The sequence below is a fragment of the Delphinapterus leucas genome, chromosome 8, assembly GCF_059928025.1.
Source record: "Delphinapterus leucas isolate spDelLeu-1000000601 "Yukka" chromosome 8, BTC_Dleu_Yukka2, whole genome shotgun sequence".
NCBI lineage: Eukaryota > Metazoa > Chordata > Mammalia > Artiodactyla > Monodontidae > Delphinapterus > Delphinapterus leucas.
Window position 1 is genome coordinate 19,885,369 of NC_143136.1, and position 26,145 is coordinate 19,911,513.

General features: G+C 54.7%; 1 protein-coding gene across 10 annotated transcripts in view; it reads left to right on the plus strand.

Annotated features, from left to right (window-relative positions):
* TNS1 (tensin 1) overlaps window positions 1-26,145 on the plus strand; it is a 238,877-nt gene that overhangs the window by 129,303 nt on the left and 83,429 nt on the right. For 6 of the 10 annotated variants that reach the window (XM_089916382.1, XM_089916375.1, XM_089916376.1 and 3 more), the window contains 13 exons: window positions 4,819-4,860; window positions 5,645-5,695; window positions 11,694-11,743; window positions 14,218-14,389; window positions 16,699-16,749; window positions 17,889-18,011; window positions 18,408-18,472; window positions 20,029-20,112; window positions 23,086-23,198; window positions 23,634-23,694; window positions 23,921-23,996; window positions 24,590-24,719; window positions 26,008-26,073. In XM_089916382.1, coding sequence (XP_089772508.1) covers window positions 4,819-4,860; window positions 5,645-5,695; window positions 11,694-11,743; window positions 14,218-14,389; window positions 16,699-16,749; window positions 17,889-18,011; window positions 18,408-18,472; window positions 20,029-20,112; window positions 23,086-23,198; window positions 23,634-23,694; window positions 23,921-23,996; window positions 24,590-24,719; window positions 26,008-26,073 — 1,084 coding nt within the window. Of the gene's footprint in view, window positions 1-4,818; window positions 4,861-5,644; window positions 5,696-11,693; window positions 11,744-11,774; window positions 12,005-12,142; window positions 12,148-14,189; window positions 14,390-16,698; window positions 16,750-17,888; window positions 18,012-18,407; window positions 18,473-20,028; window positions 20,113-23,085; window positions 23,199-23,633; window positions 23,695-23,920; window positions 23,997-24,589; window positions 24,720-26,007; window positions 26,074-26,145 lie in introns of those variants that run through there. The other 4 variants (XM_089916383.1, XM_089916381.1, XM_089916384.1 and 1 more) reach the window with 4 other exon arrangements.

A 26,145-nucleotide genomic window follows, 5' to 3' on the forward strand; every position in this document is an offset into this window, starting at 1 on the left:
CCGCTATGGCCCTCTGCCTTTTCCTTCCTCCAAAACAGCAGCCCACAGATACATTTTTTTCCCAGCTCACCCTCCCTGCAGGCCACCGACATGTCCTGCTGCGTGAACCTCCAGGCAGTCATCCCAGCCACCTCGGCCTCTGCAGACCGCCCCCCCTCAGGCCCACACTGCTGGGGGTGGGTAAACGCATGGAGAGGGCATGCATGTCTTTTTTTGGAAAAAAAAAACCCCAAAAACTTGAGGAAAGGATGTGCAGCTTCCCTTATCCACACTGTGGTTCACAGCCCCTCACATTCAGGAAGTTCTCTCTGATGTCTGGTCCCAGTCTCTCCTATTGCAGCCCGTTTCCCCCTCTTCCTCTGGAAGTGCATTGAAGAAACCTTTTCCTCCTGAGGACCTGAGACAATTAGTCTTTAAGCCGCAGAAAGCTTGTTCCCAACAGGAGGGCAGTTGATTAGGAGTAAGAGGAACTGAATGAAGATTATGGCCAGGGAGAAGAGACAGAGCATGAGGGGGATGTGAGGAGTGGCATTCAAATAGCAGCTGTCCTTATCTACAGGCTGTGTGACCTTGGCCAGGTTATTTAATCTCTCGGCCCTCAGTTTCCTCACCTGTAAAATGGGATAATGCTTGCCTTGTGAGCATTGGTTATGAGGAATAATGATCATGAAAGCAAGGAGCCCAATGTTAAGCCCAAGGCATCATTAGTACCTGCTGAGTAATTGTTGTTACTGCAGTAACGTTATGAAAATGCACCTCCAGACCAGGGCCAGGAAGAGGTAAGGCAAGTGAGGCACCTGGGGTGCAAAATTGGAGAAGGTATTGCTCTCAGCGTTGTGCATCCTGAGACTAAATGCCTCCTTAAATTTTCTGCCCTAAGAGCCTCACTCTAGTCCTTCCCTTGCTCCAGACTCCCGGGTTTGAGGCCCCAGAGCGGAGTGATCCACAGATAGCAAGACTTGGCCGTCAAGTGGCACTAGGTCTAAACTCTGCCACCTGCTCCTGAGCTGGGTTCGAGTTGTCCTGCTTGGGAGCAAGAGGCATTCTGGAAGACCCCTGGTGGGGCAGTGATTTGGCTACCCTCAGCTTTGGAAAGCCAGGGTTCGTTTTGGGATTGGGCAGGGGGAGGGGCCAGGTGGGGGAGGGGCCATCCTTGTCGGGGCTCCCTCTGCTTCATCCTTCTACAGCTGAGTCTGAGGAAGAAGGAAGAGCAGAGTCCGCCAACCAAGAGGCAAGAGCTAACCCTGCCTGCAGGCTGGCTGGGGATTGGGGTGAGGGGCAGTGGGTGAGCTCAGTGATGGGCTTTATAAAACCTGGGCGCCCACCTGAGTCCTGCCATGCACCTCACTGCAAGAGGCTGGGCGAGTCATACCCGCACCTCTCTGTACCTCAGGTTCCCCATCTGTGAAATGGGGAGGGAGGAGATGGTGTCTGAGGAGTGGTGTGCAAAGATGGTGTGTGTGTGTATGTTTCCGAGCTAACGGTAGGGTGACAGCCGAGGCTTAGTGGGTCTTTGCCAGCCACTGGAACTCTGGGGCTGTGGCCTCGGGAGACCACAGCCCTGATGGCCTGGGAGCCTTCCCTCGTATACCCAAGCTTCCCTGCAGGGCCTAGGGCAGGGGCAGCCTCAGCGGAGAGCACCCACGCCCACCCCGCCCCGTGATGAGTTCCCTCGGCTTTTTCATTCCCAGCAGCCCCAGAGCTGGCAGCGCATGGAAAGCAGAGAAGCAGGACTTCAATCCCAGGAGGTCTGGGGTGGAATGGAGGGGTGGGGAGCGCAGCATGCCTGCTGGGCCGTGTTTGCAAACACTGCAGGAAAACACTGGGTGTTGAGGTTGGAAAGCGTTTTTGGAAATTTTTAGCTCCTCAGAAGGCCTCTCCACCAGTACGTTGAAGGCAGGCGTCTGGTGGCTGGCCCTGTGGCTGGCCTCCAGCTGGTGTGGGGAAGGGCTGGGAGCAGAGGGGCACAGATGGTTGCTGGCAGGGAGAGAAGTTTCTCGTGCCCTGCTGAGGCCTGTGGTTTCTAAAGTTGACTCTCTGGTCTGCATTGTGTCAGACCCAGGAGGGATGGGGCAGGAGGGGCAAGGCGGGGCAAGGTGGGGCAGGGTGGGCTGGGAGAGGGCCCGGCCTTGCACCTGTGCAGTCGGAGCTGATAAATAACAGCTCACATTTATTGAGAGCTTCCTAAGTGCCAGGCCCCGTTCTAAGTGCTTCATCTCATTTGCTTCTCACAAAAGAGGACCATGCCTTCCCGCTGAAGAGCAGCAAGGACAGAGTGACCTGCTTGAGGTCACAGAGTCGGTAGCAGAGAGAGTCAGGACGTGGCCCAGCCGTCTGCTGTCAATGCTGTCAGACTAGACCAGCGGTTTTCAAAGTGTCATCCCCAGACCTGGAAACCTGTTAGAGATGCACGTTCTTGAGTCCCTCTCTAAGCTACTGGATCCGACCCTCTGGGGAGGGCCCAGCCACCCGTGTGTCCGTCAACAGCCCTCCGGGTGGTTGGGAGACCACTGAAGTTTGAGACCCCCGGCCCTCATTCTGCTCTGCCCCGTCGGGGTCTCTTGGGAGGCTCTTCAGGGCCTGTGATGGGCCTGGGGCAGGTACTCTTGTCTCCGGTTGCTCCATCCCACCGCATTTCTGACCCCCCCCCCAGTCAGGGAGGGGGATTATATAAACTGTGAAGAGGGAGGGCTTTGGAACTGGGAGGTCTGGGTTCAGAGGCAGTCCTGTTGTGTAGACTCTGCACGCAGAAGGTCCCTGTGATCTGCCCTCCAAGCCTTCTCCTCCCCACAGAAAGCCAGAGCAGCTCAGAGCAGGGGCAGTTGGCCCGTTCTGCCCAGCCCATGGTCTCCACGTGAGCATTACAGAGCCCTGGACCAGAAGAGATGGGTGGAGGCTCAGAGGGCTGGGGCAGGCTGGCACTGCTGCAGAGGACTCCCCTGGGTGGGGCCGGGTGGTGGTTGGAGGCTGAGTGGAGACCCTGGTCCTGATTGTTAGGCAGCTCCTAGAGCTCAGTCTGGGGAAGGGATCCCGGGGGATTTCCTGTGGGCTCATTTGCCTCCTGCCCGGTGGCCTGTGGCTCAGGAATGGGGTTCTGGGGGCTGGCTAGGTGAGGATTAGGACTGGGCTGGGGCGGGACAGAATGTGGCCTCTTGACTCCCCCTGCAGAGCCATCCTCAGACTCCAGGTGGACCCACCTAGGGGGCTGGGAGGGGCTGGCTGATACGGCATTCCTGGACTCTGTTTTCCCTCAACCCTCTCAAGCTGCCTTGACCCTGAACTACACAGGGGGTTTCACCCACCTGGAAAGAAGGTTTGGCCTCAGTCTCTTGTCTCCCAGGCAGTAGGGGGAAAGTCTGGGCGTTTTTAGAAAGAGAGCTACTGCCTTCAGCTCAGCCCACTTCCTTCCTCCATCCCTATCTTGGCCCAGTTCTCCTCCCAGATGCCAGAACATTTCAGAGGTCATTCTGTCCACTCCCCTGTCTTCAGACATGAACAGCTCACCCTCAGGTCCCGGGATGGGGTTGGGGCAGGTGCTTCCTATTCAGAGACTTACTGTCTAAACCTGGTCCACAGTCATCTCAGCAAAGGCTTGTTTCCATGACCTTGACGTTCATGTCCATGTCCATCTGTGTGATTCAAGGGCCCCTCTAACCACATCACTGAGTTGGGAATGGAGCCCTGGAGACCGTGGTCAGGAGGTGGCCCTGGAATGGGGAGTTTCTCTCTCATTATGGGGGAGTCCAAGGAGCCCACATTTCAGGATGCCTTTAGTAGGAAGTTGGTCTGCACAAGGGAAGGATGGCACCAGGGTGAGGGACAGGATCAGTCCACGGGTGTTTATTGACGGCTCGCTACACATACGGCACAGTCTCCGGCCTGAGGGCTATGGCAACTCAGTTGGTAAAAATGCTTCTTTGAATCTGTTTCGGAGGCAGGTGGGATAAGAATCACAAATAAAAATAAAATGAGAGTTGGGGAATTAGACATATTCCCACAATGAGATTATTCACACGCTGAGGACCAGATAAGTAGCTCAGACAGTAAGGCTTACTGGAGTTCTGAGGTGGGAGAGAGAGACCCCTTTGCTGGGGTGTTCAGGGAGGGCTTCATCGAGGAGGAGAGCTAGTAAGAAAAGAGGAGAAGCTGCTCCGCAAACAAAAGCCCGGATATGGGAATAGCAAGGGGTCTGGATGGAAGAGAGTTTTGGGGTAAGGAAACTGAGGTCTGCAAGGGGGCAGGGCCAAAGGTGGGGATGGCCCTTGAAAGCCCACCGAAGCATGAAGACTCTGGCAGGCCTGGTATCTGTGGCTGCTGTGGTTTCACACAGCATGAAGTGTAGAGACCCAAGATGGGGTTCCAACCCTTTTGTCCCCCTTAGTAGTCAGTGGCTTTGGTCCACTCATCGAATTTCTCCTTATTTGTAAAGTGGGGCTCAAAGGCAGTAACAGTACTTACCTCACTGGGTTCTTGTGAATAAATGAAGCGGCTGGTGTAGGCACACATGCCTGGCAGGTAGGAGCAAGAGTCACTTACTTGCTCCTTGTTCCTTTTTGAGGGGTCGGTGACTGTCGGAGTTAGGGGCCTTAGTGAAGTTTGTCAAGCTGGATGGTTCTAGGACCAATAGGATTGTCTTTCATTTTCCAGACTCTGCCCCCCAAGCTTGGGGTCAGCACAATATGTCTGAGTCTTGGGTTGGCACCATCGGTGCTATCTCAGGAGGCCTTCTGCCCATCACAGCCACCAGCCCCCGGGGAGAGAGCCAACCTGGGGATGTTTGCCCTGAGGCCTCATGCTGTTTTCTCCCTCTGCCCACAGCCCGTCAACACTGAAACTGCTCCAAAGAATGTAGTGGACACGGTGAGTGACAGCAGGTAGGGCAGGGTGAGCGCCTGGGGAGGCCGGGAAAGCATAAGGAAGATTGGGGGGAAAGTGAACAGATGTGTTTGAGGACACCCTTCTGGAGTAGATTTGGGGAACTTGGGGGAAGGATGGAGACATGGGTGGCACTGAAAGCTGGATATCGGAGCATCCCCTTGTGTGTTCAGAAATGGATTGCTGGGGAACTAGGCAGACAGGGAGGGAGAGGCCTGTGGTTAAACGTGGGCTTCTTTATTAGATATGTAGAATGTGAGAAAGCCAGGCAGATCTTTCCAAACACGTCTTTCTGACTCAGCAGACAGACGATTTCCTCAAGGCTGTGTGGAGGAGGAAGGGAAGGAAGTGGGTGGGTCGTGTGGTGGGGAAACCGAGGCTGGCAGCTGAGAGGCGTCTCCTGGCAGCGGCCGGCATGGAGTGATGGGCTCAGAGATGGAGGACTTGGGTTCACCTCCCAACTCCTCCAAGGTTCTATTTGTGAGACTGTAGCAAGTCCTGAGCCTATCTGTGCCTCAGTTTTCTCATCTGCAGAAATGGGAATAATAACATCTCCCCCAGGAGAGACACAAATGAGAGGATATGGTTGGCTCTGAAGGGCCATTAGTGGACAAAGAAATGCTACACAAACAACCAAGCCCCCTCCCAGGCCCTTCTGCCAAGCCCTCACCCCCACCACTGCCACATCCAGCAGATGAAAGACCTGGTGGTACCTTTCAATGACTTTCCTCGACTGCCCTCTCTGACTGCCTTTTTTTTTTGTCTCCAGGGAGAAGGAGCCTTCCGGGGTGGAAACACACGGAAAAGCCTTGAGGAAGATGTAAGTATTCGGAAGGGAAGGAGGAAGGTGCGGCGAGTCCCTGGGGTGCGGGGGATGGGGGAGGCGGACGATGCCTAACACCTGTCTTGTTTGGTGGGCGTCCCTCGCAGCCTCTGTAGAATAGCTCAGCTCAATTCCGGAGTGGGGAGAGGGGCTGGGAGGGTGAGCAGGCCCCATGACTTAGACACTGGACCTTAGTCTTGGCTTCAGCCTCCAGCCCAGCTGGATCCAGAGTTGGTTTGTCCCTCACTGAGGCAGACCTTAGTGCTGCAGGGTGGGGATGGAGGGGAGCAGAGGCTGCTGTGCGAGGCCTCACTGGGTGGTGAGCAGTCACCAGGGCAACGGCCAGGGGAATGGGCAACACTGCAGCAAGAGGGACTAGGGGCAGAGATGAAGAGGGACTCCTGGGCTCTTGGAGGGCCATCAGCGCCTGGGGAATCGCAGGCTCTGCTTCTTCAGAGCGAGAAGCCTTTGAAAATGGGCTAAATGCCACTGATTCAGGAGGGAGCAGGAACATGGGCTGGTTGGTCTCATGGGCTCCTCCTGCCCTGTGGTTTTGGTGGAGGGCGATGGGCAAATTCCTTAAGTGGAAGGACCCCAGGGAAGGGAAGAGGGGCTCTCCTGGGACCCTGCTTTGAGCCGAACTCCTGCCTGGGCTTGTCCTCACACCACCCCAGGGGCAGATGCCCGGCAACGTCGGACCTTTCTCTTTTTTCCCTGCCCTTCTCTGACAATTTGCCCCTCTGCTGGCCTCTCCATCCTTGCCCGCCCTGATCTGCAGAGGAACAGGGAGTGGTTTTGGCGGTTGGCATGGGGGAGCTGTTGATGGCATGAGGCCCTATCATCTGACAGCTGCCTGACCCATGGCGGGGAGGGCCTTGGAGGGAGGCGCTGGGCTGCTGCAGGCAGCACACTTCTGTGGTGAGCCCACCACCTCCGTCACATTGCCCTGGGCCAGCCCCGCAAGGCCAGCCCGGCAAGGTGGAGGTGTCCCCCCGGGCCGCACAGGGCCCCGCCAGGAAGAGCAGAAACATGCCTCTCAAATTAATGGGCAAGGCTCTGTTCAAGGTACGCGCGGGTCCTATGGGCGTGGAGTACACATGCTGGGATGGACCCTTGTCCGAGTTTGTGATGTTTCTGGGGCTGGGGTACAGGGGAGAAAGTAATTTTCTTGTGTGCCTGCTACTAAAGGTTAACTAGCTTAATGCACACAAAGGGTATACTATGTGCTCAATAAATGTTAACCGGTCTTATTACTGTTATTTTGGCTAAGGGCCAGGAACTGGGCTGGGTATATATTTTGTGTGTGTGTGGGCCGTGCTGTGCAGCATGTGGGATCTTAGTTCCTCCACTAGGGATCAAACCCATGCCCCCTGAAGTGGCAGCGTGGAATCTTAACCACTGGACCACCAGGGAAGTCCCCATTGGCTGGGTATTTTTTGATCCCCGTGACATCCCGCTATGGCAAATGCTGTGGCCCCATTTTATAGGTGAGGAAACAGAGGCTTGGAGGGGCTCACTGACTCAATGAATGTCTTCTCCATCCCATCCTGGGACAGCTGCCTGGATCTGGTGTTTCCAGGGCTCCCAACCCATGGCCAGGGGACAGGGCGATGGCGTGTGAACCAAGCCTTTTAGCCAGTGGTCTGGACACTCTTATGAGCCGAGTCCTAGAGCAGTTGCTCCCCACAGCTGCAGCCTGGGGCAGACAGATCTTACAAGGTAAGGCGGCAGCAAGAGAGAGTGAAGTTAGACATCATGGAGAACTTTTTGATGCAAGGGTATGTATGACCTTGGTCCTGGAGAAGAAAGAGGTTGCCGCTTAGTTGGAATGAGAGGTTTTTTAGGAGAAAGTTCTGTTGATCTGGGATGAAAGTGTGTGTGTCTGTGCGTGCCGGGTGGGTAAGGGTGGCGTCTTGCCTGGGTATGGGAGAAGGGACAAGATGAGTTTGGGTCTAGTTAGTTTAGTTAAAGGAGTTCATGAAAGGCTAAGCAAGTGAGCAGATTGCAGAATGGCACAAGTACTGCAAAGGAAGAGAGAAAACCTAATTTTTGAGGATCCCAGACACCTGTCCCAGGTTGGGTGACTTCAGGGTCCCCTCCCCAGCCACTGGGCTCTCCTGCAGTCTGCCTCGGGTGAGGAGACCCGTTTCCGAAGCGGCATGGTTGCTGCTCTGGGCCTGCTGCTGTGATAATGTGCCTGTTTGTTGAGCTGTTTTCCTGTCTCTGGCCCGCAGCCCAGGACTCACAGGGCAGGAATGGCTGTTTTCCTCCAACGGGGTTGGTGTGTTGCAGAGTTTGTGGATGATGTGCTGTGTCGCACTTTGTTTTGGAAAAATCCAGGCGGGTGGGCAGGAAGGAGAGAGGAAGGGGTGTGGCTGGAGGGGCTGGTGCGGAGGGGAGGGGGTGGCCACAGCCCCCAGAGGAGTCATAGGGGTGGGGAAGGGCCCCTGACGTAGATTGGTCACCAATCTCTGCCTGCCTGACATGGCCCCTGGTGTTGCTTCCAGACCCTCCTCCCAACTGTGCCCCCTGGGGACGTGGGCTCCGGAAACAGCTTTTCTTTTGGTCCAGAGCTGTTGTGTTTGGTCTATGAACCTCAAAGGAAGGCAGGACTCTTCCCACACAGTCATTGCTCCAAACCAACCCCACCCAGGTCCTCGGGTTCCCACTCTTGCTACATGGCGGGGAAGAAGGCAAAAAACGGAGCCGAGGGTCATAGATCTTGAGCTGCCATGGAGCATCTATCTGAGCGGTGGGCTGCAGCTCCCGCCTGCAGTGAGGACCAAAGCCAACAGAGTTGGCCAAATCTGTAGCAGGAAGGGTGAGGGTTAGATACCAGGAGGAACTGCCTGATAGTAAGAGAAGTAAGACACTGTTTGAGGAAGGCTGTGGAATTTCCTTTCACAGTGTCCTTTAAGCAAAGGAGAGACTGTGTTTTGGTGATGATGATAGGGGAGAGATCTTTTTGCCTAGGGAGTTGGATCAAAAGTCCTATTATTGATCTATGTCTTGGGTGGAGCAGGGAAGAAGTTCAGAGCATGTGGGTAAAGGACTTTGACAGCCCCAGAGAGGAAAGGAATGGAATTACAGGCAGACAGAGAGCTTCTTTTTCTTTATAAAATAAAGCGTTTAGAGTACTCTTTGTAAAGCCCTCTGGTAGTTTTTCCTGGAGGCTCTAAGTGGAGCAGGTATATCACACAAGACTGTGCTGTACCCATTTTACAGATTGGTCAGTGAGACCAAGCGACTGCTTCTTACACTGGCTTCGTGGATGAGTATCTTCCTTCGTAGAATGTAAGCTCTCTGAGGTCAGGGACCTCACGCACAGCCGGTGGCCCTCGGTGAAGTTCACTGAATGAGAGAATGCACATGACGATGGGGAGCAGAGAGGACAGCCTCCCTCTTGAAAACGGCCTGTGTGATCAGGCAGCTGCCGAAGGTGCCCCGTCTCTAGCCCTGCATGTGGGAGGTCACTGTGTTTCCTGGAGCGTTAAGTTGTGTTGCTCACATGCTCCGCCCCTCCCCCGACCCATTTCTGGTTCTCCGGTTCTCCTTGTGACTTTTCTCACCAACCCTCAGACGTGTTACCTGTGCACGTCTGCTTTCTGCCAGTGAGTGTCACATGCCCCCAAACTTTGCAGAAAACAGGAAGCACTGTCAGTTAGAGGGCAGCCCAGTGATTCATCAGGGGATGACTGTCCAGCTGTTCGTCCCTGTCCTCTGTGCTGGGGTCACTGTCCAGGGCAGTCTCCTCCCCTGCCACCCCTCCCCCCACCCCCACCCCACAAGCCCGGCGGAGCAGAGCCGGCTTGGACTTTGTCTTATCACCTCTGGAGGCAGTATGGCCAGACTCTGCTGGGGCCAAGTTTTTATTTATCTTTCCTGGTTTTTTGGGGTGGGGAAGCTGAGGAATGTGGAGTGTTGTAACATTGGGGAGGGGGTTGGAGAAGCGAGCGGGAGCTGGCTCTCCTGCCCTGTCCATCCCTCTCGCCCCTGTGCCTGTGGCGGCTCCCCTGGCTCCCCTCAGCTCCTCAGTCCCCCTGCCAAGCCCGTCTCAATATCCCATTGTCTCTCTGAGCTCCCTGGGCCTGGCCCCGTGTTCCCGGCCACACCTCCAGCCTTGGCTATGGTTGTGGCTTCCAGTTGTTAGAAGCAGCTGTGGCAGCCTCCTCCAAACATGGCTGTGGATCAGCAGTAGATGGAACCCGAGGGGCTATTTATAGCAGGGTGGCCCTGGGGCCTGGAGCAGGGCCTAGGGCCTGGGGAGGTTCAGCGGCTCCTCATGAGGGACCAGCGAAACGGAGACGGATGAAGTGTTGGGTTTCTGCGTTCCTCTGAGTGGGTAGTTTTGGAACAGCCTGGTTTGGGTCTTGAAAACCAAACACAACTCAACCCCTCCTTACTGCCCCCGCCTTCACACCCCCCAGCCCCCAAGCCTGACTCATGCAAACCCAAGCCCTCAGAGCCAGGAGAGCTGGGGAGACAGAGAAACTTTCCACCCTGACAGCCCCCCTTGGCTGTTTCCTCCTCCTGCTGCCTCCAAGGCTGAGCTGTTCAGAGCTGGGCGGTGGCCCAGGCAGAGGGGACTCTGGCCGCAGCCTTCTTACGGGAGGCTGGGTGGAGGGTCCACCTCTTAGCGGGGCTGCCCTGAGTTTGGGCTCAGCTGGGAGCTGGGCCTCAGAGCCCACCCACCCCTGCCTCCTAGGCGCTGCGGGGCCTGGAGAGGGCTGAAGGGGGCTCCTCTTCTTGGCACCCCAGTGGTCCAGCCCGAAATCTGAGGGTGAATCTTGCTGGTCATCTGTTTCTCCTCTCCTTGGTGGACTGTGGTTCCGTCTCCTCCAAGAGGTAGATGCAACTTGGTGGTCAGGAAAGGCCGGTTTTGGGGAGGCTCAGGGATGTTTGGAAGGTGCCAGTGGGCTCAGAGGGCTCTGGCTGGGCCTGGGAATGTGCAGGTTGGACGTCCGATTCTGCATCGAGCGAGATGGCTGAAAGGATGGTGGCAGCTGGTGATGCAGGGTTTTGCTTTACTGTAGGGGTGAATGTTTGGCTGTATCGCTAACTACCCTTTTAATTGTACTTGATGTAATAATGGTAAGAGCGTCTAAGCGCCTTATATGCATAATTCCCTTTAATCTTCAAGCAATACCATAAGGATTGTTCCACCTCACTGGTGACATTATAGAGGCTCAGAGCGTTAAGTAATGCAAGGCTGCCCAGCAGGGTGCTGTGGGACTCGGATCCTGCACTTTCGTCACCGTGCTGTTGGGTTGCCCTGGGATGTTTTGGACACCGACTTGGGTCCATTTGCCTAATTTTGTACAAGTCGACAACCCTGGAGATGGGAATGGGTGAGGGGGGTAACAGACAATGGACAGTGGGTCCTTAGGAGCATGATTTGCTGCCTAGCCCTGGTTGGTGCACACCATGCCTGGCTGCTTCTTGTCTCAAAACTTGATTGAATGAGCCGGTGTTGCTGCTTTAAAGGAGGGGAATGTGGGCAGCTGGTGGTCAGAGGAGAAATGTTCAGAGCTGGACAGAGCGGGGCCGGTGCTCTCATCTTTCCTTCTTTCATGGTTGCCATCTCTATTCTCCACTTGGGGTCACTATTCTGACGTCCAGCGAATCCAGGTGAAATGCGTTTCCATCAGTTTAGTAACTTTTATTGAGTGTGTACTCAGCGCACATGGCACCAGCCCAGGCGTGGTGCATTTCTCGGCATTTGGGATTTCTCCCTTGCCCAAGGAAAGAGAGCCCTTCCCCTTGGGGGCTCGCAGGCACACTGGCGCGCTCATGTGGGATTGGCATTGATCGCTTTTGGCTTTGAGTGGCTGTGTTGCTGGGCTTTAGGGTGCCTGGGCTGGAATGTTGGCAGAGGCAGGAGAAGGGAATCTGTGTTTCCCCGTGGCCCTGACAGCTCTTGTGGACAGCTCTCTGCTGTCCTCCTGCCATCCAGCCGGCCACCGCCCTAACGCTGCTTCTCTCCTCTCTTTCCCAGAGCTCCACCAGAGTCACGCCAAGTGTCCAGCCCCACCCCCAGCCCATCAGGTATGCCTGGGCTATGGGGGACGCAGTGGGTGCAGGCAGTGAGGTCACTGTGGGCGTTCCCAGCAAGTCATGCCTCTGGGTCTCCGAGACCAAAGTCACAAAGCACGTGATAGGGAGCACGGGCGGACGTGGAAGCCACAGAGAGAGGATGCAGGTAGATGCCAGTGGGAAACTCAAAAGTTTTAGCTTGAAGCCAGTCCTTGAGCTGGATTCTTCATTTACCTGCATGATCTCATCTAGTCCTTGCAACAACCCTGCAAGGTAAGTATTTTATTCCCATTTTGCAGATGAAGAAACTGAGTCTCAGGGAGGTGGGGCGATTTGTTAAAGGTCACACAACCACTAAGAGGCAGCACTGGGTTTGCATTCAGGACCGGCTGGCGCTGATGCCTGTGCTAGATCCCGTTCTCCACAGGCAGAGGCTTCTGTTGTTGGAGGGTCATTTATAAAAGGAAGGTTCTCTGTCTGGCTGAGCTGGTGGGGGCTGGGGGAAGGGGATGCACAGGGGACTTTGCTCATCCAGAGTCTCTCTTTTTTTTTTTTTTTTTTGCGGTACGCGGGCCTCTCACTGTTGTGGCCTCTCCCGTTGCGGAGCACAGGCTCCGGACGCGCAGGCTCAGTGGCCATGGCTCATGGGTCCAGGCGCTCCGCGGCATGTAGGATCTCCCCGGACCGGGGCACGAACCCATGTCCCCTGCATCGGCAGGCGGACTCTCAACCACTGCACCACCAGGGAAGCCCCAGAGTCTCTTTTCTCTGGGTCCAGGTTCTCTGGTTTTTTGGCTTGGGCCCTTCCCTCTCTGACTCCCCCCTCGCCCCTGAGGCCCCTGAGATGAGTGAGAATCTGGCCCCAGGGATATGGACCACCAGTCAGAGAGGGTCTGGTGTGTAGCTGAAGCTCCCAGTGGGTTGTAGTCCAGCTGCCAGCTGTCCACAGAGACTGGTGGGGTCCTTTAGAGTATCCCCTCCTCCCCTACAGATGAGAATCACCTTGGGGTGGGTGGGTGCAGAGTGCGATGCTGAGATTGTCCAGGTGGTGGTGCTGTTCTGCCTTGAGTAGGAGCCCCACCCCCAAAGGCTGCAGGACAAGGAAAGACCCGAACTCAGAGGCCAAATTCAAAGTGGGCTCCCAGCGCACTGGCCCCTCTGCTACTTGGTCCCTGTCATTGCCACCACAGAGAAGCTGTATGTCACCCTTGGCTCTCCTGTTTCCAAGCCCCATCTACACAGTTGGGCTCGGAGCTAACCGTGGTGGAGATCTGTATTCTGTCCGGTTTCTTGGTGTCCCGGGGCTGTACCCCGATGCCACCCCATCACTTTGAAACACCCCATGGTATTCCTCCCGCTGCCCCTCCAGTCCCAACTTTACCCCTCAGAAGTGAAGGGTTATCAACATGAACTGTGAGTTGCCCACCTTGGGTAGAGAAGGGAAGCAGGACCCTAGGAGGCTGGGGTGATGGGGTAAGAAGGGGAAGGTGTGAGGTGACCCCAGAAACTACAGGTGGGCCTCAGAATGGAATGCCAGTGTCCTGAGACCCATTTCCCCTTCCCATCAGCTCCCCAGTGGGCACCCTGGACCCTCCTTTGGAAGAGCAGTTGGGTGAGGTGTAAAGGTGTGAGACCCCACCTCCCCTCACCCGGTGCCCAGCCCAGGGGGCTCCCCACCTCTCTGAGGAGCTCAGGTGGCACTGGGATGTCGGGGGTCACCTGCCACTGCAGCAGCCCCCTCTGCTTCCTGAGCCCCTAGAAATCAGGGAGGCCACTGGTAGGAAGCAGCCCTGCGGGGCAGTGGGAGCTGCCAGAGGTGGGGAGAGAGCCAGGGAAAAAGGGCAGGAGCTGTCCTGCCTCTGGGGAGGCCTGGAATGTGTGCTGTGGTCTGGCTTACCTGGAGCCCAGGTGAGCATGTCACCTGAGCTGCCCCTGCTCCTGAGGGGCCTCCCCGCCCACTCCACAGCTCAGAGCAAGGGGAGGGCAGCAGAAGGCTAGCTTCAGGATGCGAGAGGACCCAATTCAGGCTCTCCTTCCTCTTCCGGAGCCGTCCGGGGATCCTTCGAGAAACTGCTGCCAGACCAGGCAGCCGCAGTATATTAGGAGGCTGAGCTGGACTCCCGGGCCCTGGCTGGTTCCGGCCCTGGCTCTGACCTCTGACCTCTGGGATCACAGGCTGAAGGCCATGCCGACAGGATTGATGAGCACCTAGCAATGGCGTCATCACTCTTTGGCTCTGAAATGGCCTGGGATCCTTGCCAGCTCCTGCCCAGCTCTGTTATCCCCGGCGCTCCCAGACTGGGCTTGTGGGCTGCACTGGCCTTGCCAGGGGAAGGCTCTGGCCTTGGCTCTGGGTCAGGAGGCAGCCAAGCCCCCTGGGTTAGATTTGGGGGCCACGTATAGTGTGTAGGGGGTGTAGATCCCTGGACCTTGTCCTGGGGGCCTGGATTCTGATCAGGACCCGCCTCTGCCTACTGTCTCCCCAGAAACATGAGTGTGAGCCGGGCCGCGGAGGACAGCTGTGAGCTGGACCTGGTGTATGTCACTGAGAGGATCATCGCCGTCTCCTTCCCCAGCACAGCCAATGAGGAGAACTTCCGGAGCAACCTCCGTGAGGTGGCCCAGATGCTCAAGTCCAAACATGGAGGCAACTACCTGGTGAGGAAGGGGCCCCTTGCTCGCTGGTCCAGTGCCCCGTCCTTTCTGCTTGCCACCTCCTCCTGCTGGTGTCTTGTCCCACCTGCCCCTGAGCCAGCTCTTCCTCTTCTCTCCCTGCACCTGCCCTTGGCCCTAAGGAGTGTCTCTGCAGCTGGGATGCAGCATCTGGAGCCAAGTCGTGTGTGTGTGTGTGTGTGTGTGTGTGTGTGTGTGCTTGCGCTTGCGCTTGCTCTTGTCCATGTATGTGTGTGTGGTTTGTATGTATGTGTGTGTGGTTTGTATGTTTGTGTGTACGTGTGGGTACGCGCATGTGCGTGTGGGTGTACGTACGTGTGTTGACCAGGAGGAGAGAATAACGGTAAAAGCTCACGTTATTGAGCCCTGGTGATGAGCCAGGCCCTGTTCTAACTCCTTTCCACGTATTTAACACCACGACAGTCCTAGGAGAGCACAGAGATGTGGGGTATTTGTCTAAGGTCACAGAGTCAGGAAGTGGCAGAGGTATCACACTGTCGGTGCCGCTGAGCAGTCTTAGGGCGGAGTTGTGGCAGACTGTGTCTTGAGAGACCAGGTGTTGCTGACACCGGGATCATACCTGGTACAGGAGGATCTCCTAACCAGTGTGGAGGAAGTCCCCTCCACCCCCCACCATGGTCTCTAATGTCAGAAGGGCTGCCCTGGGGGATTGGATCTATCCTGGCCCCATAGGAGCGCTCAGGCCTGCTTTACAGGGAGGTACTTGTGGGCTGGACCCACAGATTGGACAGACCATCATGAGGGGCTGCCCTGGGAGGTCTGAGCACAGGTGGGGTGTAGGGGCTGTATTAGGTCCCTAGGGCTGCTGTAACAAATTACCACAAATTAGGTGGCTTAAGACAACAAAATTAATTTTTTCACAGTCTGGAAGCTAGAAGTCCAAATCAAGGTGTCAGTGGGGCCATGCTCCCTCTGAATCCCGCAGGGGAGAATCCTGCCTTGCCTCTTCCTATCTTCTGGTGGCTCCCGGCAGTCTAGTGGCTCCTTGGCTTTTAGTAGCCTTGCTCTAGTCTCTACTTCTGTCATCATGTGACCTTCCTTCTTTCCTGTGTCCGTGTGGCCTCTCCTCTTCTTATAAGGACACCAGTCATTGGATTTGGGGCCCACCCTGAATCAAGGATGATCTCATCTCCAGATACTTGACTACTTACATCAGCAAAGGACCTATTTCCAAATAAAGTCACATTCTGAAGTTCCGCGTGGATGTGAATTTTTGTGGGATACTATTCAGCCCTCTACGGAGACCCATCCGTCAGCTGTGTTGGGCGTTGTTAAGAGTCAGAATGTTCTGGGTTGGAATGCTGCTGTGCTCTCCCCAACTATCTGACCTTGGCACTTAGCCTCATTAAGCCTTAGGATCCCCATCTGTAAAATGGGTCTACTTACCTCTATGGTTGTGGAGAGAATTAAGGCAGGTGGTAGATGTAAAGTCCTTAGTGCGGCCTGGCAGGCTGTGGACACTGTAACACTGAAGTGTTAGCCATTGTTAATGGCATAAAGTGTGTTCCTTTATGGCCTCAAGAGTGGACCAGAAGCCATCTAAGATCCTGCCCTATTTCAGAAGCCCAGGATTCCATGGGTTTTTGGTGCATCCTGCCCGTTCCAGACCCTGCAGTCCTCTTCTCTCCCCAGGCGACATCACAGGGGTCTTGAGTTTCCCAGACCATGAGGTGGTTGTGGGGAGTTCTGCACGCCTCTTTCAGAGGTGGAGAAGGGAATCCAGAGGTTGAGGGATTCCTGTGGGTTGTGGTCAGGTGTTGGGGGGTGTCTGCTGGGAGAGGGGTATCAGGGGTCTGAGAGGGCTGACCCAGCACAGTTTGCACCCTCCTATGGAGGGCGTCCGACCACGGAGCAGTTACATCTTCGTGCGGTGAGCTTCTGAAGTCGACATGTGAAGAGGAAACCAGAGATGGCCAAATGCTTATCGTTTGACACTACTGGATTTCCATTCAGCGTGGAGAGATGCCCACCTTGGGGGTGGCGTGTGGGACTTGAGACAGGTTCTGTCCCCTTCTCATCTTCAGTTTAGGATGTCCGCTCATCCAGGGGAGTGGCTGGGTGTCTACATACTTGTTTCTCTCTCCCTCTTTATCCTGAGAACCTGTAGTTGAGTTCCTGTCCATCAGTGTGTATCTGGTAGGACTCCATGTATGGTCGTGTAGGTAGAATTTCCAGCAGGGAGGAGAGAGAGAGAGAAAGAAAGAGAGAGAGAGAGAGCGCGGGAGAGAGAAAGGGCCAACCTTCTCACAATCTCTTCCTTTTCCTCCTTCTAGCTTTTCAACCTCTCTGAGCGGAGACCTGACATCACGAAGCTCCACGCCAAGGTGAGTCCGTGGCTGTTTGGGGTGGGGAGGGATTCTCCCTGCCTGGAAGAGGGAACAGGGGGGCTCCCTTCCTCTGAGGTTCCCACATTAGATCTTGGGGGAAAGTGCTATGACAGTTTGCAAAGCCTATTCAGACTTAACAGTGCCATCTTCCATTTGGAAAATAGAAAATAATATATTTATTGTTTCTATAATACGAAGTACAGAAAGCAAAGCTCAATGCAGTGATTTCCACCAAGGTCTGCCACCTGTGGTGCACACAGAGCCTCTGGGGTGGGGCTGGAGCTGTGAGATTTTGAGTCTTATTGAAAAGTATTCTGGATTTAAACCAGCTGGGAATCACCACCGTAGACCCTCCTACAGCCAACTTTCTTTCACTTGCTGTTCAGTGCGCTGTGTTTGGGCTTTGTGTGCCCATCTGCTCCGGCCCCTGGATTATGGTGCCTGTCGCTGTGTGACCTTGAGAGGGTGGCAGACTTCTCTGGGCCTCAGTTTCCACCTCTGAAAGTGGACGGGCTGGATTAGATGTGCTCTCTGGGCCCTTCCGAGCACAGATTTTCTTTTACTTTAAAGTTTTGTGAGTTAAGAAAAGGTTGAAGGAGCCTGATGACTGCTATTCAGATCTGCTCTCTGTCTCGCTCAGGCCTCCTTCGGCTGGCCTGAAAACTTGATGGTTTGTGTGTCCAGGGCCTGGAAAAGAGCCGTGAACAGGCTTCACCTTTCCTTCTTCCTCCCTGACCCAGATCTCAGGGTTATCTGTGGGAGGAGAGCTGGGGAACAATGCTGGAAGCTCCCAGCACATTTTAAGGTCACAGTCATATGGAAGGGACCTGGGGCCATCGGCTCTAAGCCTTTGCTTTATGCACAAATCAGAAACGGGGGCTGGCAAAGGGGCTGTGACTGGCCTGAGGCCCACAGGGAACCAGTGTCAGAACCCAGGGTCTGTAGGCCCAGGTCAGTGTCCTTTGCCTCCTCACCCCTGCCTTCCAGAGTGTTGATGTGCAGGGCAGAAACTGAGGCCCCACTGCTGGTGGCATTGCTGTGGGGCTGGCGCGTGGCGTGTGTGGGCACCTCCCTACCCCCCCCGCCCGTTGACTCTCTGGACTTCTGCCGCTTCTCACTCATGGCTTGGGCCACAGGTACTGGAATTTGGCTGGCCCGACCTCCACACCCCAGCCCTGGAGAAGATCTGCAGTGTCTGCAAGGCCATGGACACTTGGCTCAACGCAGATCCCCACAATGTTGTCGTTTTACACAACAAGGTCAGAGCGGGGGCTGCAGGATGTCTCTGTGTGTGTGTGTGTGTGTGTGTGCGTGTTCGTGCCCATGCACGAATATATTCTTGGATGAGTGTATGCACCTGCCCGTATCACTGGATTGTGTGAGTGTGCAAGTTTGTTTGTGTGTACTCTCCTTGGGGATAATCGATTCTGTCTGGGGTGCACCCCCAGGAAGTGGAGGTACCAGCCCGTGGGTCACTCAGGTGTGGTGGACGATCTGCTGTGTTTCTTCTTTTTGAGACTCACCCCCCATCCGCTTCCTCCCTCCTCCGATTCTCCCTGAGAACCCGCCCCTCTCTGCAGCCCCTGCCCGCCTTGCTCTGGGGCAGGAGGGCCAGCCTTAGAAGTAAAGGCTTTTGTGTTTCGGGGCTTTTTCAGGGAAACCGAGGCAGGATAGGTGTTGTGATCGCGGCTTACATGCACTACAGCAACATTTCTGCCAGGTAAGAGGGCCCCGAGCCTCCCATTCTCTGAATATTGACAGCAGAGCCCCCTTCCCCCACCCACCCAAGGCCTCTCCCTCCCTTGGGGTTGGAGGATAAGGGCAGAGGAGGTGAGAGGTGCTGAGGACAGGGGGAGGAGCCCCTGGAAAGGAGAATGTCCCTGCCCTCAGCTCTGGGACAGGGGCCCTTGGACAGAGCAGGAGAGAGGAGACACCATCCCTCTGTCTGGGGCCCTGGGGACGGGCAGCCGTGGGAGGCAGGCCCATGGATGGACATCCCGTCCAGTCAGCTTCTTGGGGCTACTTTTCTTTGCCCAACTGCCTTCTGTTTACCTGAGTGAGCAGAGAGGGAGTCACAAAGAAATACTGGATCACATCTGGGTCCAACAGAGCCATCTGGAAGGTTTCTCATCTATTCCCCTGCTTCTGGCCAGCAGGGGCATCTTCCCACTTAGGTGTTTTGCATCAAGAACAGGAAACAACCAATGGATGATTCTCATTCTGATTTGGATTTTCAGAGAGGCGGAGGAATTCCTCCATTCATTTAGTCATTTGACGACAGTTATGGAACAGCCACTGTGCAGGCGGCTCTAGGTGCTGGAAGTAGAGCAGTGGGCAAAGCCAGGCCACTGCCCTCCTGAATGTGAAATGAGTAAACGAACACATCAGTAAGAGCAGGTGATTGAGTACTTTGAAGGATGGAGACTAGAGCAAGACGGTGGGGAAAGGAGGCCTCTTGAGGAGGTGATATTTGAGCAGAATTAAGTGGCGAGAGGGGGGAAGAACTGAGTCCTATACAGTCCGTGGGGGCGGGGGTGGGTGGTGGCAGGGGACCTTCCAGGCAGAGAAGAGGGAAGGACAAAGGCCAGCAGTGGGAATTCGAGGGGCTGGCGTGTTTGGAGAGCCAAGTGAGTGAGGGGATGAAGAGTGGGAAGTGAAGCTGGGAGGAGGCGGAGCCCGGGGGCCTTGTACCCTTGATAAGGACTTTGGGGTTTATTCTGAGAGGGATGGGACCTCGTTGGAGAGTCAAGAATGGAGAAGCTATGTGATCTGTCTCTTTAAAAAATGATCTCTTTGAGGATGGGTAGAATGCTCTATGAAGGGCTTGCAGGTAGTTTTATGACTTTAAGAAACCTGACCCAGCTTGATCTTTGCATAATGGTCAACATTTCCTGTGCACCTACTGTGTGCCCACATGTGCCAAGCTCTTTATACATGTCATCTCACTCAATTGCCACAACAGCCTTCAAGGAAGGCACGGTTATCACCTCATTTGACAGGAAAGAACAATCAAGTCCAGGAAGGTTAAGTAACCTGCCCCAAGTTGCAGGGCGACTAAGCCAGTGATGAGTTTGAGATGGGCTCCCAGGCTGCCTGGCTCCAAGGCCCGTGTGCTAAGCAGTGCAGCACACAGGATGGAGAGATGCTGGGGCAGCCCTTTCCTGAAGGCATCTCAGGACAGAGTGGCCGGAGGGCTCTGCGGGTCTGGGAAGCAGGGCTGGGTGGACAAGGGACCCGTGGAGGTTGACCCCTCTGACCACCTGTCTCTCCCCACAGTGCCGACCAGGCCCTGGACCGCTTTGCAATGAAGCGGTTCTACGAGGATAAGATTGTACCCATTGGCCAGCCATCCCAGAGGAGGTAGGTCTCCAGGGCTCTCGGCCCAGTGCATGTGTGTGTGCGTGTGTGTGCGTGTGTGTGCTCGCTGTATGTGGGAACTAGCCTCGTGTACCTATGGTGGGGGTGTACCAAGCATGCATGTTCAGGTGCCAGCCTGCAGGGGTGGGAGCTCAGGGACATGGGTGAAGCCGTGAGCAGCTGTGTGTGCTCACAGTGGTGCATGGCAGTTGGCTCCCGAGGTTGGTGCCAGAGAGCAGCAGGGGCAGCAGTGGGGGAGGTACAGGAAGACAGCTTGTATAAGAAGGCAGTGCCTTTCTTGGTCCTGGCAGCAGGGCTGCTTCCGTGTTTTGATGGGTCTACAGGAGGCTGATGTCACTGCCACCTGCCCTGAGGAGGTCACAGATGTTCGTGATAAGGGTCACCTTCTGCTGTGAGAGCTTTAAAATTTTACAACGGTCTCTCACCCTTGTGGTCCCCAACAGCCCAGGCAGGAATCAGGACAGGGATGGATTCCTTCATTCATTTGGCAGATTTTAGGTACTCTAGTATGTTCCAAGTGCTGGAGGTATCTAGTTGGACAGGACAGAGTCTTTTGCCCTTAGTGAGCTGACATTGTATTGGGAAAGATGGACATTACACAAGTAAATAAACCTTCAAGGTCATTTCAGACAGTGGTAAGTGCTTTGATGGGGAAAAAACCAAAACAGAACACGACGGGCTAGAGAATGACAGGGGTGGACGTGAGGGGCTGATTCCAGCGTGCTGACCTTCCTGAGAAGATAACATGTGAGGTGAGGTCTGAGAAGGGAGAAGGAAACATCTAAGTAAAGGTCTGGGGTAAAGGGTCCAGGTAGAGGGAACAGCAAGTATAAAGGCCAAAATGTCTCACTGACTTTTCTATCCCTTCAGAACACTGACTGGGCAAGCAGGACCCCCTAGCTACAGATCCTGGAGCTTTTCAGCCTCTCCATGCCGGGGGTCCCCAACTCACACCCCGTCACCCCTACCTTGCCTGGCTAAAATGTGCCGGCACCACTGGGGACTGTTTCCACCATTGTAGCAGGAAGCCCAAGCAGAAGTGAGTGAGTCCTCAGGCAACCAGCGCCTTACAACTGGCACAGGACAGCTGGTAGCCAGCCTCTGGGTCAGAGATCAGAAACGGAATGTCTTTATGTGCAGAAAATTCTGACTAGGCTGCCAGACACAGCAGCTGTGGATCAGTGAGAGTCTTTCCAGGGAAGAAGTCTCAGGGAGGAAAGAAGTATTATTTAAGATCCTGACTTGCTACCTGTGGCTGGTGGCCTTGGTCATGAGTCTGGCCCTTGACCTGGAAAGATAAGAGGTTCAAATAGAGGAGCACGATGTTGCGATGGCACAACGTGGCTTGGAGAGAGAGGGCAGAGCTGTCACATTTCTGAAGCAGAAAGCCTGGAGAATGGGGATTAGTGTTACCTCTCAGGACCAGGATTGTTCAGGGATTCCACCGTGCTCAATGTGTGCTTACGTAGCATGCCGTCGGGGTGTGTGTGTGTGTGTGTGTGTCCGTGTTTACATTATCTGTATCTGCTGTGCAGCTCGTATCTGCAACCGCATGTGCTCATGGGTGGGTAATTCCGTCTGTGCCCAGATGTGGAAGTGCAGCTGCTGGGAAAGTGGCATTTCTTGCCACTTTCCCGCCTTCTTGTCAGTGTCGCTTGCAGGGATTGGAGCAGCTGGAGGAGAGGAGGGCAGGGGGAGAGGGAGGGAGGGGCTTTGCCTGCAGCTCCCCCATTCATTGTCACCCCACCCCGGGCTCATTGTCCCCAGCACACAGACACATCCTGTTGGCACGATCAGAAGATCTGATAGGAACCCGCCATTCCAGGTTTCCGGTTTGAGCAACGGGGCTGGGGGCTGGGCAGGGGCCTGAATAGGAGCTCGTGCTGCCCATCAGATTATCTTGCTGGGATAGTCCAAGGTGGCCCCACCCCAGCCCAGGGACAGAGGCCCACAGGCCTGGAGGTGGGCCAAGGAGCCAAAAGACGGGACGGGACCATTGTCATGGTTGTGAGAGTTCTGGTCTCACTGGCCTCAAATCAGAATGCATTCTGATTGGTCCAGCTGACCCAGCTTGGCGTCCTCTGGCCAGTCAGAAAAGGAGGACACACCAACCAAAAGGATTGGCCTCTCCTAGTAGATGCACTGGAGTGAGACTGCTTCCCTTCTCCTCCCACCTGCTCTCCTCCCACCTTTGTGTGCTCTTGCAGTGTGCCTTTGGGAGGCTGATGACCCTTTCTGGACCTAATTTTCCCTCTCTTCTAGAAGGAGTGGGGATGGCTTATTCCTTCCATTCTTCCAACGAGATCTTTGTTAAGGGAATTGGGGCATGTTGACCCTAGAGATAGGAATACTTAGTGGAAGTTAGATATCCTCTAATATCAAATATGGTACAGAGGAATTTTGTACCCTTCAGCGTGATATAAAAAAATGAAGGACTAGAATCACTAAGCTCTTACTATTTGCTGGATTGTCATGTGGTTGGTGGGTCTTGTGGGAGCAGAACTGGGGCCTGTGGGTACAAATGCAAAGTTGGTTTGGGCTCGGTGTAAGGCTGTCAGAGCTGTCTGATGGTTGATCACCCTGCCTTGTGCGGTAGTGAACAGCTAAATGATGCCTGTCAGGGATGTGTGGGAGGGCATTTGGTCCAGCAGGAGGTTCCTGGGCCGGGAGTGAAGCAGGAAAGAGATGGCCACATTGACCACCAGGAGGCGCCAGAGAACCCCAAGTGGGAGGTTTGGCTGGATCCCACTCCAGATGTAGTAGTACCTGTTCGTGTTCCTGGGGCTACCGGCAGCAAGGATGGAGACCCCACCTGCCAGGAGGCCTGGGGGTTGGTGGTGGTGGGGGGCTGTTGGCAGGGCAACCTAGGGCAATATGCCGGGGGGAAAAGAGAACAGAATGGCTCTGCTCCAGCAGAGGCCTCCCTGGCTGAAGCTGCCCTTCTCCCTGCTCCAGGTACGTGCATTATTTCAGCGGCCTGCTCTCTGGCTCCATCAAAATGAACAACAAGCCCTTGTTTCTGCACCACGTGATCATGCACGGCATCCCCAACTTTGAGTCTAAAGGAGGTACTTGCCCGAGCCCTCTAGCTTCCATTCCCCTCCTGTCTTCCATCTCTTTGTCTTAGGAGGCAGCCTTGGGGGGTAAAAATACGGGCTAGCTGCAGTCTTAGGCTTGGAGTCTCAACTGTACCACTTCCTATTTCTCTGAGCCCCAGTTGATTCATTTGCAAAATGGGTTGGATACTGGCAGTGCCTGTGGGCAGGTGACGCTGGACGGTGTAGTGTTTTTGTAAACTCAAAATGCCTTTGAAATGAAAAGTTAGCATGTCTTCCTCTTTCTTTTTCCATTTCCCCTTCCTCTTTTCCTCCTTCCCTTTCTTCCCTTTCCCCCTTTCTTCCCTTTCCTCCTCCTGGCCGATCCTTCCTTCCTTCATCTCTCCTCTCCCCCTTCCTCCTCCCGCTGTTTCTGCTGTCTTGGCTAATAGCACCCCTCCCTTACAGGGTGTCGGCCATTTCTCCGGATCTACCAGGCCATGCAACCTGTTTACACTTCTGGTATCTAGTAGGTATTCCACAGGGATGCTGGAGGTCCAAGGCTGAGGACTGGGGGCTGGGGGCCGGGGCTGGGGGCTGCCTAGGACCTTTTCTAGGAGGACTTCTAGGGTAGGGCTGAGGGATGGGTCAGCGAGCTTTCACAATAGCCCCCTGGCAGAGGGGCAGCTGGGAGACAGTGCACTGCCCGGCCGCCCCAGCAGCCCTCTGTCCCTCTGCCTGCCTCGCTCCCATAGCAACGTCCAGGGAGACAGCCAGACCAGCATCTGCATCACCATCGAGCCCGGGCTGCTCTTGAAGGGAGACATCTTGGTAAGCTGCCCCTCTGTCTCAAGCCCCCGCACCGCCGTTGAATTTTTCTTCCTTTTCTCTTCCTCCTCCCCTTCTGCCTCTCTGGACAAGAGCGTCCCTCCTGGTGGGCCACCAGCCTTGGGGTCCTTGGCTCTCAGGGGCCCTGCAAGGCCTTCCAACCTTGACGGTCCTTGTCCATCCCCTGCCTCAGTGTTGGATGTGCCTTCGCCCGGGCTTGCCTCTTGTTCTGGAGTATCTCCAGGGACATACGTCTCTGTGTGAGCTGTTACCTCCGGGCTTCCTGCTGGTGACAAGGACTCCCTCAATTGTAACTTCACTCCTTCCTCCTGTGATTGAAATCCACTCCTACGTTGCCCGTTCTGACTGGTGTACAGGAACTTCTTGGGAGGATAGCTTTGTCCCCACAGGGCAAGGCTGGCTGTCAACTCTCTGCTGTTCTGGAAGTTTCCGCAGAGAGCTCTGAGATCCTGTTTGGGGTTGGTGACCTTTTCCTCACTGGGTTTGGGGCTTAGTCGTGGAGCTGATAAGGAGGCCCCTTGGGACTAACTTTCCACCTTCGGCCCCTGATGGGCTCTGCTGTCTTTCCCACCCAGCTGAAGTGCTACCACAAGAAGTTCCGGAGCCCAGCCCGAGACGTCATCTTCCGCGTGCAGTTCCATACCTGCGCCATCCATGACCTGGGGGTTGTCTTTGGGAAGGAGGACCTCGACGATGCCTTCAAAGGTGGACTCGCTGAGTAGAGAGGCAGACCTAGCAAGGAATAATTAGGCCACAGGATAGGAGAGCAGTAATGGAGGGGCTATGGCAGCAGTGAAGGGTGACCGTTTTCCCACGGGAAGGGAGGTGTTCCGGGAGCTGTCTCCCTTTGCTTCTTTCCTCGATCCGTTTAAGGTTTTATCTGTATTACATTCAGGCCCAGGACGTATCCACATCCATCCACCCATCCACCCATCCATCCATCTGTCCATGTATAAGTCCACCAGCATCACTGTGTGTCTGTATGTGCCAAGCATGCGCTAGACCCTGGTGATACAAAGAGAAAGACGTCAGGCCCTACCCTCAGGGAGCTCACAGTCTTATGGGAGAAAGACACAAACAGACATGATACTACGAAGTGATGCTTGCGGTGATGGAGATATACACAGGCATGATGGGTGCTCCAGGGAGCCGACACCACCCCTGCTGTAACTTCCCTTCCTGCAAGCAGTGAATGGTGATCTGTGTGCACATTGGGCTCAGGCAGAGATCAGAGCGTGGGGCTGGGGCTGTGAGGAGGAGAGGCCTGATCCCCCAGTGTGGTCTGGCTCATGCAGGAGAAGGATGTTTCTATGATGAGGTTTCCCTGTACCGGAGCCAGGAGCAAAAGCAGAAGATGCTGTTATAATTGCAGAAGAGAATGTAAATGTCATCAGTCTTAACAAAGAAAGTAAGAGAATAGCTGACAAAATAAACGTAGAGTTGCGGAGAGGTGGGAGAAGGGAGGGGCCCAAACTTCCTCCTCCTCCATGGAGGGAATCAGGGCACCATCGGAAATGGACAGATCAAGAAATAGAGGCTTAACCGTCGTATTGAAAGTTTCAGAGGTAATCAGAAGGGTGAACTAATAATGATAACAGTAGTCATAGTAATAATAATAATAAACCAGATTTAAGAAGGGAGGTGGGAATACTATAAGTGATCCAAATTGTTCTTCTTCATAGTGGTGAATCAGTGAAGATTATTTAAAACTGACATATCTAGAAATAGTGGCATAAAAACTGTGGCTATTATTTAGGGTCTTAGAGGTGACTGCTCGTAGAACAAGAAATAGAAATGCTAAGAAATGGTTACCTCAGACAGGTAAGACAGGGCGAGGGTGGGTGGGAGACTTAATGTCATTATGTGTACTACTTATTATATTATAAACCATGTATACATGTATTACTTTAAACTTTTCTAGAAGAAAACTTTTTGTGTAGTCCTCTTTTGGGAATCAGTTGCCCATTTTTGTTTTTCCTTCTCCTTTTTTCAGATGATCGATTTCCAGAATATGGCAAAGTTGAATTTGTGTTTTCTTATGGACCAGAGAAAATTCAAGGTAAATGCCAAGTTAGAATCCATTGATTCATTCCCTTCCCGCCACTCTGCCCTGCCCCACCTCAACCATTTT